Here is an 11,046-nt window from a genome sequence, read left to right as displayed (position 1 = left end):
GGGGACGGGTATAAACTCCTCTTTCCTTTAGTATTTTTGTAATTTATTTGAATCAATTTATTTTTTAGTAGAGGCCCTGATGATGAAACTATGTCTTTTTTCCTAACTGTTCTAATGATGTAATTTGTCAGAACAAGACTGAGCACCAGTCGGACTTAGCTACAGTACGCGATAGATGAGGCCCGTTCTATCAGTATGAGAACAGGTCTGTGCCAAACCACCACGATGGTTTAGTAGTCCTGATTGATATCATTGTTATCTTTAGTAACTGTGCGCTGTTGACTTTCTTCATCTCGTGCATTATCTCTTGTCACAGGACGAGGAGTAATCCTAATACAATTTACGAGGGAGATACCCATTCATAAATCTCTCTCTACCAAAGTTGTTTGTCGCATGTAGGTGTGAGAGGAGACTAAAGACGTTAGCTTGTCTACGAATGAGCGCATTTGCTTTATCTACACTGCCAATTCATTAGAATTTACTGGCAAGAAATGTTCTGGCCAAGAAGAGGTATGCGTTGTTGTATCCTGTTCCCGTGTCTGATCCTCTACCAAAATACTGGATGAACTTGATAATATGAACCAGAATCACATTCCAGAACCTTCTAAATTCATTGTCGTTTCTGATCTGCTCCATTTTTGCTGTGTTTCTTGGTGTGTATATGAAGATATTTTGTAGAGAGATTGTCGCCGTCGTTGGACTGTGCTTTGGTTAGTGATGGAAAATGATGTTTTGAGTCACTGCTTTGTTTAGACCGTCTTGTAGAGTTGCCTTTGATTTCTAGAGTGGACATAACAATATGTCTTGTATTAAAGAAGAAGACCAGATACCCAACCTGTGTGTTGCATTAGAGGACTTGGCTAATCTGGTCTCATGTGCAAAGAAAAGTAACTTTCCATGTCAGCTTTTCAAATGATTTGTGTAAATCTCTTAGCCCTTGGTTTGTTGTGGAGCTCTTTCTAAACCTACAATCTGTCATTTTCATTCTCTTCGTGATAGAGGGAGGTGTTGGGGATGAGGGAGACTGTAGAAGCTGAGGGCTCTGAATTGATTCTTGAATTCCTAAACGAAATGCTAAACTTTGAAGATGAGATTGTTCAACAAAGTAAGGTTTTGGGTTCAGATGAAGCAGTAATGTCCTTGGTACTAATGTAGGTCTCTCTCTGACTTTCTTATAATGAAGAACACTTGTTAAAGTTCTGTTTCACAAGTGCTGTCTTGCTGTCCTCTTCTTCTGTTGTTGAATTTTCTTGAGGATCTAAGTAGCTATAAGACCAAGAGTGTTTGTATGACACAAGATAATCTTCAACATTAATCTAAATGTTGAAACCAGTACTGAATCTCTCGTGCGATTTAATCGATAACTTAATCTGGGAAGAGTAAGGTCGACTGATATTTCTCGGCTTTGCAGATTTATCTCTAACTGTGGAGAAAAAGCTTCCAATCTACCTTTAATTGTAGCATGTTCATTTTGTCTCCAACCACACAGTGCATTACTACTGATGCTTTGGTTGAATATGGTCATAAAGATCTAAATTATTATATGATACACTTTTACATTGTACTGTATCCATTGTCTTTCTTTTGATGATGAGGTTTTTTCTGGCAGTGAATGGTAACAAGCTATCCTTACAATCGACTGTAGGCTCTTTCTCTTCTCTCAATTTTTGGCTGTTCTCCTTCTTGGATACGCTGATTGAACTGTACTGGTATCTTCACAGCTATCTTCAGGACTGGGGACGCTCTTTTGGACAACCAGACTCGTTTTTTAGACATTATTTACAATTTGCGATAACCAATAACTGCACATCCAGCCCCACCCATAAAATTCCGAACGAAATCAGTATACGTCAGGGATACTATAAACCCACGTGTTGAATGGAGGATGCAGGTACAGCAGTTATTAGCTTCATTTCCAGAGCTGACACTGAACTATGGAACTAAAAGAGTGAGACTATATACTATATCATATGTATAATATAATATCTATCTAGATATGTTGTCAGTTAAGTGGACATGAAACTGCCCTGTCGTGTTGAGGTTGTTCAAAGTTATGTGAAAGGCAAAAATTCCAGAAGTTGAAACAAGATTATATTTCGACTACGAGTCATTCAGACCATTTATAGTACCCCAGTGAAAAGAGAAAGTAATTATAAACAACACATTGATATAACATGGATATATAATTATGGATATAGATAAAAAAGGGGTGGGTTGGGGAACATTCATGTAATTGTAGGAATCAGTTGTTTTGTTGTTTAACTGGGAAATATATTAATCGTATTCCTAGTCATTTGAGACACACATTGCAGGTAGAAAATATATAAATGCAAAGGAAGACTGTAAGTATTTTTATTTTTAACTGAATATCAAGTATAATTTTTAGTTGAGGCTGGTAAGAAAGAACTGGTATCAGAATTAATCCAAAAGTTAGACTTACAACAAATGAAGGTGACAGTGAAGAGGAGGAGAGTGAGATGATGCCTAAAGACTGACACTGATGTAATGGATTCTCCCTCTTTAGAGTCGCCCCCTATTATCACTGGTAATTTAAGCTCATTTTCTTTTTTTTTAATATGAATACTCCATTGTAGAGCGGAACGAAAAACAGCTAAGATACATCTTTGGATAAAATGGTAAGTGTAACTAAAAGTATATTTTTATATCTTTGTATTAGCCATTAAGTAAAAGAAAGAAGTTGGATACTTCAGAGAAAAGAAGATTAAATACAAACCAGACTAGTAGTGCTACTGTTGTTATGTTGAATGGAAAATATGTTCAAATTTGATATTTTTATAAATTAAACAGATTATTTAGTGTCTTTCTAGCTAAATAACGATTACGTGCTGCATCTGCTTTCTCTTTGTAACTTCTTTGTCACTTCTTCTCTTTCCTCCTTTGTCAAGAGCGCGTTTCTTAACTGCTGGTAACTCCAAACTCATCAACCCCACCTTCTCCAATACTTTGTCTCCGTTTTCACAGTCACTTAACTTGTAGACATCCACTTCATGAAGACGAGGTAAACAAGTCCTTTAACCAAGCATATCTTACTGGACCATACTGTTCTGATATATGTCTTTGCAGTATCCACTATTCTCATGATATATGACCCAATCTAGTGACTTCTTCTTGTCCAAATAAAACAGAGCCAGGATGAATATATGCGACTGTACTATGTCCATCCATGTTCTAAAGTTTCTTCTACTTGGTCCTAATCTTGCTGCATTACAGAACAGCCCATAACATAATGATTGACGTAATCGCTCACTAAGTGATGTAGAGAGTAGATTATGATCTGTCTCTGATTGTACTGTTTGACGTGAGAGAATAGTTTGTAATTGTTGAACTATGCTCTGAGCTGTTTTAACTGCTCTCCAGTGTATATAATGATCATGACACCATCTTCTTTGCTGACCACTCTCTGTAGCTTTTTGATATATAGCTAGAAGTGTAGCAAAGTCATTTGTTTGACCACCAGCTACTTCAAGTGTCTTGCGAGCTTCAAGAGCTTCTTCTGCTTGTTGCTTAGTGCTGGGTCTTATAAAGACATTCTCTACTGATAACATAGCTACAATAGGAAGTGCTACCTCTTCACAGTGGAGCTGTTGAGAGCGTAAAGAGAACTCTAGCAAGACTAGCTGAAGTGGAAATTCTACCAGCTGTTTCCTAGTTCAGTGACTTTGCCTTCTATATTGATAGCCTCAAATAGTAGAGTTGTTTTAATGCTTCCAGTATCATTCGTTCTTCAGGAGGATCTAAATATTGGAACTCAATAACATTTGATATGCCCATACATTTCAAATCAAGTATTACACTAGTTAGACTAGCTCTCTGTATCTCAGGAACAGTGTTCTCTATTAAACTGTTGTGATAAAGCCTCACTGTACAGTCGATAACATTGACCTGGTGCAGTACGACCTGCTCTGCCGGCTCGTTGGGCAGCCTCAGACTTAGAAATGGATACAATTTCTAATATATCAAGGCCAGTACGGGGATTGTAAGTGAGTTGTTTGACATAACACAATCAATGACATAGACAACTCCATTGACAGTAACTGAAGTTGCTGCAATATTTGTGGACACTATAACACGACGAACACCTTTCTCTGTCGGTTGAAATACTCTCTGTTGATATTCTGTTGGTAGTGAACCATACAGTGGTAAAATGGCCATACCTTTGACTTTTCTGCTAACTACATCATAACTATAGTCAATGTTTCAGCAGCTTTAAAAGAGTTTATCACAAGTAGTCTCTATCTCATGTTGTCCTGTTAGAAAGACCAGGATATCTCCTGGATCATGATCCAAGTGGATATCCATAACAACTCTTGGAATTTGAGAGATATAAGTCAATTTATTAGGATCAAAGGTACTGTCAGTACTAGTGTAATGTATAGTCACTGGATATACTCTCCTGGGATAGTAAAAATTGGTGCTTTATCGAAAAAATCGGAGAATTTTTGGACATCTAATGTTGCTGACATAATGACGAGTTGAAGTGGTGATTTACGTGTTGTGATGTCTTGTTGTAGGAGCTGTTTCATAAGACCAAATAGAACATCAGTGGCTAAAACTACGTTCATGAGCCTCATCTAATACAATCACATTATACAGTGATAGGACAGGATCTTCTAGTAACTCTCGTAGCAGACATCCATCAGTCATGTACTTTATTTTGTATCTGGTGTTGTATTGTCATCAAATCGTACTTTATAGCTACTTGTCGACCTAGTTGACAACCTAATTCTTCTGAGACTCTGTGGGCTACAGAGATGGCTGCCATACGTCGAGGCTGAGTGACAGCAATCACTCCTTTATCACTGAGACCAGCTTTATGGAGATATTGAGGTAATTGCGTTGTTTTTACCACATCCCGTCTCTCCAGTAATTATAATACATTTATTATTTTGTACAGCTTTAACGAGCTCGTCTTGATATTTGCTTATTGGTAGTGGTTCGACTTTGGTAGCCATTTTGACCAAGTCTTTAGCTCCACCCCATTAAACCACGCCCACTACAAGGCGGGACAAACGTTTTTTGTGTGAGGAGACAATGTTGTCAGAAGACATGGAAGATACTAGTTATCTAGGACGATCTCATGATGGACTGTAAGTGATAGAACATAGATAATGTATTATATATGAGGTATTATAAATACTACATTAATTTTATTATCAATTATATATAATATCTGATGTAATAACTGTTAATAACTAGGACACTGCCATTATCAGAGAGTAAATCAGATAATGATATAACATCATCAATTATCAGTGATATTGACACAACAGGTACCACACCTCCTCTCATTAACTTTTAATAACTATTTAGTAACAGGGACTAGACCAAATTTAACAAGTAGTGGGCGGATATCACCACATCGGGTACGATCCCTTCGTGATCAGGAAACAGTGCGTTCATAATGATGTCATTATGATGTCATCTTTATCGGTTTCTCTAGCAACTTCAAGAGTTAAAGAAAGAAAAATTTGGTTTAAAGCTTCGTATTTATCATCTAGAGGAAGCTCTTCGTAAAAGATATGGAGAATCAAACGAAGACTGGGAAATGGTTAGTCACGTGATAGTCATGTGATTGTCACATGACTTGTCTGGTATAGAACATTCAACTCAATGTTCAAGTGGATGAAATGAAACAAGAGATAGCTGACAGAGAAATGTTACTAAGAGATGCCAAGTAAGTTCATTCCCTAGAGACATATTAACTACTCTATCCTACATCAGACATGCTCTAGATTCACTAGAGTCAAGAATAGCAGAGGTAAGTTATTTGTTGTAATATTGTATCTAAATGTATGAACAGCTTGAGAATGAATTAGCTGAAGTGACAAGACAGCATCTGAAGTGCCTCAATTGCAAGATTCTTCAAGGAGACTCCATCAAGTATGTGTTTACTATTATCACAAAATACTTGTAACATTTGTAGGAATTACAACAATATCAAATAAAATTTGAAGAAGCTCAACAACAAGCTGTAAGTCATTTCAAATTTTAGACTTCCAAATTCCTCTCTCTGTAGGAGGAAGAAGAGTTAAGAGCACAGCAGTTAGAAGAAGAGGTCAATGAGTTAATGAGACAGTTAAATGAAACTTCCACTCAAAAGGTACATTTTTTTGTGTTTCTATGACAACTGATACCTTCCCTCATCAGTCTATAGTACCTCATAAAAATGTTGGTGTACAAACAGAAGATTATTTTGGAAATAAAGTGAGTCATTTATAATTAACTAGTTGTTATTAATCTTTCTCTATAAATGTAGTTAAAGATATTAGAAGAAGAGTTAGCTCAAACAATATCTGAATTGGAAAATGCACAAAAAACTAATGAACTTAAAGATCGTAAAATTCAAGAACTTGAATTAGAAATTCTGCGAGCTACAAACAAAATGGCTGCCATGGCAACAGAACATGCTCAACAAATGCAGACTCTTACAGATGAAATCAACAAACTTAAAGTATGAATGTTGTCTTCAAGTAACCTCATGCTAGCCTCTCTATTTAGGCTACTCTAGAAGAGAAAGATGAACTGCTGAGACAAAGAGACAGAGAGATACTTGAACTCAATCGTCAGTTAAGAGAACTACAACGTCAGTTAAGAGAAGTAACAGATACAGCTGAACAACTTAGGAACAGATTAGCAGCCAAAGAAGAAGAATGTCTTGAAAAAGAACGAGAGATGGAAGTAAGGCGTGCTACTTTATAATAGAATATAAAATTATATTATTTCTATAAAGGATTTGAGAAGGAAAATAAGAGATCTTCAAGATGAACTGGAGAGATTAAGATCACAAATTAATGGACTAGAAAGAACTGTTAGAGACAGAGATGAAGAGATTGAAGTCAGTAATGAGATAATATAATAATTATAATTATTTAATTGTATTACTTTAGAATTTAAAGAGACGACTTCAACAAAAAGAAAATGAGGTATATTAAATGTCAATATAAAATAATATTATTATTTTGTAGTTGGCTGATTTAAAAGCACAGCTCTCTCAATTGAGAGCAGAACTAGCAGAAAAAGATACAGCTTTGTCAGCTGCTAGGACTGCAGCTCACAGTACTAACATTAATGCACAAGAGGTAATCCCTATCATAATCTGTTTAATTAATGTAATTTATGACATGTTTAGATATCTAGTCAAGTAACTCAACTTACTAGCGAAATTGAGCAGTTACGAGAACAATTGAAACAAGAGACTAAACTTAAAGTGAGAACTTGTATTGAAAGCTGGTCAAACTTGTTTAACTGGTTTTATTTCGGGTTAGAATGATGCTCAGTCTAGTTTAATGGCTAAAGATGAATTGATAGCACAACTGAGACAAGCAATTGAAGAACTTCAAAGAAAGTTAACTGTAAGTTACAATTCCCTCTTAATTCCTCCTTTAATATATATATATATATGTTACAGGACACAGAGGAGAGATTATTACAAGCTACAACAGCTCATGCAGCAGAAAAGGTAAGTGCTAATTTATTTAGTAAATAATATGACATACTTTATATTAGGGTGTATTACAAAGTACAATAGAACTTTAACACAACAATTAGAACAAAAAGGAAGGTATTAATTATATTATCATAATAATAATTATGATTACTTCAACTATTTATAGCTGCTGCTAGAAATTTGAGAAGTGAGATTGCTCAATTGAGAGGAGAGAATGAAGCCTTGAGGAGAGAGTTAGAGAGATTACGTCAAGAAGTAAGTAGAGTTCATCACAAATGTAGCAATTAAATCTTTGTTATATAGAATGGAGACCTTCAAGCTCAAATTGATGACTTGGAACAGCAAATAAAGAGAAAAAATATACTTCTGGAACATTCAGAGTATGTTATATTATAAAATTAATGTATTTATAATATAGTGCTGTCCAAAAGAACATTGTGTTCTGTAACTATAGCACTATGTACTAATGGCAGCTATATCATTGTCCTCCTGTTAGTAATAATTGTTTATATTATGATGTCTGTAATATAATTACTAATGATAGGATACATCTTTCAGTTTCAATATAATAATAATAATAAATTCCCTCTATTGTTAGCTCTGATATACTGTATATTAATGTATTCTCATTAGACGAACTATTGACAGTTTACAACGCACACTTGATGAATTAAGTCAAAATCAGAACCAATCAAATGGAGTACCTACTGCTGAAGTAGTAAGACATTTATTGTCTTAAAAATTGATGTTATATTTTCTATTAGGCTAAATTACAAGCTCGTCTCAAAGCACAAGAACATGCTCTACAAACAAAAGATTCTGAGATAGCTAGTTTAAGACAAGCTGTACTTACTAAAGATAAAATCATATTGGTAAATATAAACATGATCATGTGACCAACATTGTTAACTAATACTGTAGGATCTGCAGCAAGAATTTGAGAAAGCACAGAGAGAAAAACAAGAGTTAGAGGAGACCATTATAACACTAAATGAAGAGAAAGAACAACTGGAAGTAATGTTTTAATATCAAATGTACAGATTGATCATATTATCATCTCTCAGAATTATATCAGGACACTAGAGGAGGCTGCTGCACATAACACAAGTGCTTATGATGAAGCCAAACGTGTTATGGAACAATTGAAAGAACAGGTACTGAGACTAGAAGCTCAAATTAGAGAACTCAGTCGCTCTCCTGGTAAAGTCTCTGTGAGTGTAGAAACTACGCCCACTAAAGGAGCTACTCCAACTGGAGCAGATGCCTCTCCGGTAGGTACCCTCCATATGTCTGCTAATATTTGCATTCACTTAACCAGGGATCAAATACTTCAACTACTATGATTATTGGAGCAATGTCTGAAAAATCTTCTCCTCCTCATTTTGCAAAAGTTTGGAAGAGCTATATCGTGAGATGATGGCAGGAAGAAGCGAAGAGTCTCAAGCTAACAAGTATTACCTCATATTGTTATGTGTGTGTGTCTATGATATGATATTTTGTAGTTCTATGTCTGAAAAGTTGGATGAATTGGCAAAACTTCAGAAACAATTTCAATCATTAACTCGTAAACATGGAGGAGACAAAGAAGATTTGAACTCAACTCTTCAATTGCTAGACAATTTACAAAAAGAGAATGAACGTCTCCTTCATGAATTAGAGATAGAAAGAGAAAGAGTTAAAGTCGAAGGAGACAATCAATTACTAGTTTTAAAAGAACAGCTTGCTCATGCAAGGAGAAAGATCAGTGAGTTAGAAAGACAATGTGCTGATAGGAGACGTTTGCAAGAGGAATTGGATCGATTGAGATCTGAAATAGCTCGACTTCAAGCTCAACTAGAGGTTGAAGAAGATGCTAACAGAAGACTAAGAATTGAGACCACAGAGTTACGTCTAGCTAACTTGAGGAGATCTACAGCGAATGATATGGGCTCAACAACTTCTTTACCTAACCTTCATGGTACTGATGGTGATAACTGGATGGCTACAGCCTCTAGTTTCACACTTGGGGACCGACCTGATCTGAGCGAGTTGATTCAAAAACATCGTGAAGTGACTCGCTTGAATCAGGAACTCCAACGTAAGTGTGAAGAGAGACTCCATGTTTCTCCTCGCAGTAGTAGACCTGCTAGTGCTAGTCATAGTGTGAGTTATTGGCAAATACGTCTGAAAGAACAGGAACAAAATTTGAAACAAGAAATGAAAGAGAAAGAACGCATTCTAAATACTCGGCTGCGACAACTTGAAGATGAACTTCGAATCAGTGAAGAGAGGAAAGGAGCCTTGCAACATGAGTTAACTACTGCTTTCACTGCCTGTAAGAACAAAGAGAAAGAACTTGCAAGGTAATAAAATGATAAAAGTATGTTATCGACTAACCTCTAATTAGTTTGATGGTGACTTTGCAATCTTCACGAGACAAGACAAGAAAACTTGAAGAAAAATTGGATCAAATTTTGATGGAGAAAAATCTAAAAATTGAAGAATTGGAAGAAAGAATTTCTGAACTACAGAACACCAGAGTATGATCTCATATACATTATATGTACACATGACACTCATATGACTATCACATGACAAGCTATGTCACTGGTACTTTTATTTTAAAGGGGATGTACACACCAACTGCTGACGGGGAGTTGAAGACACTCAGAAAAAAGTAATAATAATAAATATTATCTTTTCTACAATTGTTATAATATATATAGTCTTGCTACTCTGAGAGATGAAAAGTCTGTTTTGATGACACAATTAACTAATTGCCGAGATCAAGTAGCCGGTCTTCAACGCGAGTTAGAACTTCATCAATGTTTACTTCAAGACAGTCATGTCGGTGCTAGTGGTGCTAGCCGGAGTAGTCTCTCTGTGGATAGCCTGTTGGCAGAGATAAGAGCATTAAGACGTCAACTAGAAGATAGTTTACGTAACAATGCCACTCTCTCTGATCAACTTATGAAAAGAAAAGTAAAGAAATTAGAGAACTGCTCTCTTAATTCTGTTCATTTTTCAGAGCAAAGAGTCTTTTTCATCACCAAAACTTCCCACAAGACATACCAGTAGTACATTAAGGAAGAGTGCTACAGATATTTCATTGAATTTATCTGGTAGTCCACCATTTGTTCCTGTAGCATCTTCTACTGTTAATACTGGGGTTAAGACACGCCCACGTATAACAGGTTTAGCTTCTCAGAGTAATGGACTACAACTTGAAGCACGCATTCAAGAAGCTTTAACATCTCCCACTTGTGGAGTAAGTAGACTTTAATTATTAAACCAAATTATTTATAATTTTTTTTATTTCAGGGAATGGACAGAGAATTTCTTCAAGAACTTCTTCTCTATCTCCAACAACAAAGACTTCAATTAGATGACAGTCAACATCTCTTAGAGCGTCTTGAACAAACACAAGAAATACCAACTGTATCTCATATAACTGTGAGTCATGGACCACCGCCTAGGACCACAGAGAACCAGAATCTAGATCAGGTAAAATTATTACTTTAGTTACTAGTGTTGATGTAAAATAATAGGAGGAGAGATCTTCTAGTCGTGCATCATCAGTGATTTGTCAATAATTCATG

General features: G+C 35.8%; 1 protein-coding gene across 1 annotated transcript; it reads left to right on the top strand.

Annotated features, from left to right (window-relative positions):
- The first annotated feature begins 1,014 nt into the window (after window positions 1-1,014).
- On the top strand, window positions 1,015-9,814 carry LOC121391648 (spindle pole body component 110-like). Its single transcript, XM_041523202.1, has 10 exons — window positions 1,015-1,131; window positions 5,462-5,569; window positions 6,038-6,121; window positions 6,278-6,472; window positions 6,520-6,699; window positions 6,987-7,100; window positions 7,430-7,480; window positions 8,233-8,340; window positions 8,509-8,739; window positions 8,987-9,814. Exons 1-10 carry the CDS (start codon window positions 1,015-1,017, stop codon window positions 9,812-9,814), a joined length of 2,016 nt encoding a protein of 671 aa, XP_041379136.1.
- The last annotated feature ends 1,232 nt before the right edge of the window (window positions 9,815-11,046 follow it).

This window comes from Gigantopelta aegis, unplaced genomic scaffold (genome assembly GCF_016097555.1).
Source record: "Gigantopelta aegis isolate Gae_Host unplaced genomic scaffold, Gae_host_genome ctg2764_pilon_pilon:::debris, whole genome shotgun sequence".
Taxonomy (NCBI): domain Eukaryota; kingdom Metazoa; phylum Mollusca; class Gastropoda; order Neomphalida; family Peltospiridae; genus Gigantopelta; species Gigantopelta aegis.
The sequence above is the reverse complement of the archived record's forward strand: the minus strand, read 5'-3'. Positions and strand labels throughout refer to the sequence as shown.

Excerpts from the sequence above, each read along its gene's own strand:
- LOC121391648 (XM_041523202.1), top strand. The coding sequence starts at position 1,015 with ATGAGGGAGACTGTAGAAGCTGAGGGCTCTGAATTGATTCTTGAATTC. Across the intron at positions 6,700-6,986 it reads AAAAAGAACGAGAGATGGAA|TTGGCTGATTTAAAAGCACA; the intron begins GTAAGGCGTGCT and ends ATTATTTTGTAG. Across the intron at positions 8,341-8,508 it reads CTAAAGATAAAATCATATTG|ATTGATCATATTATCATCTC; the intron begins GTAAATATAAAC and ends TCAAATGTACAG.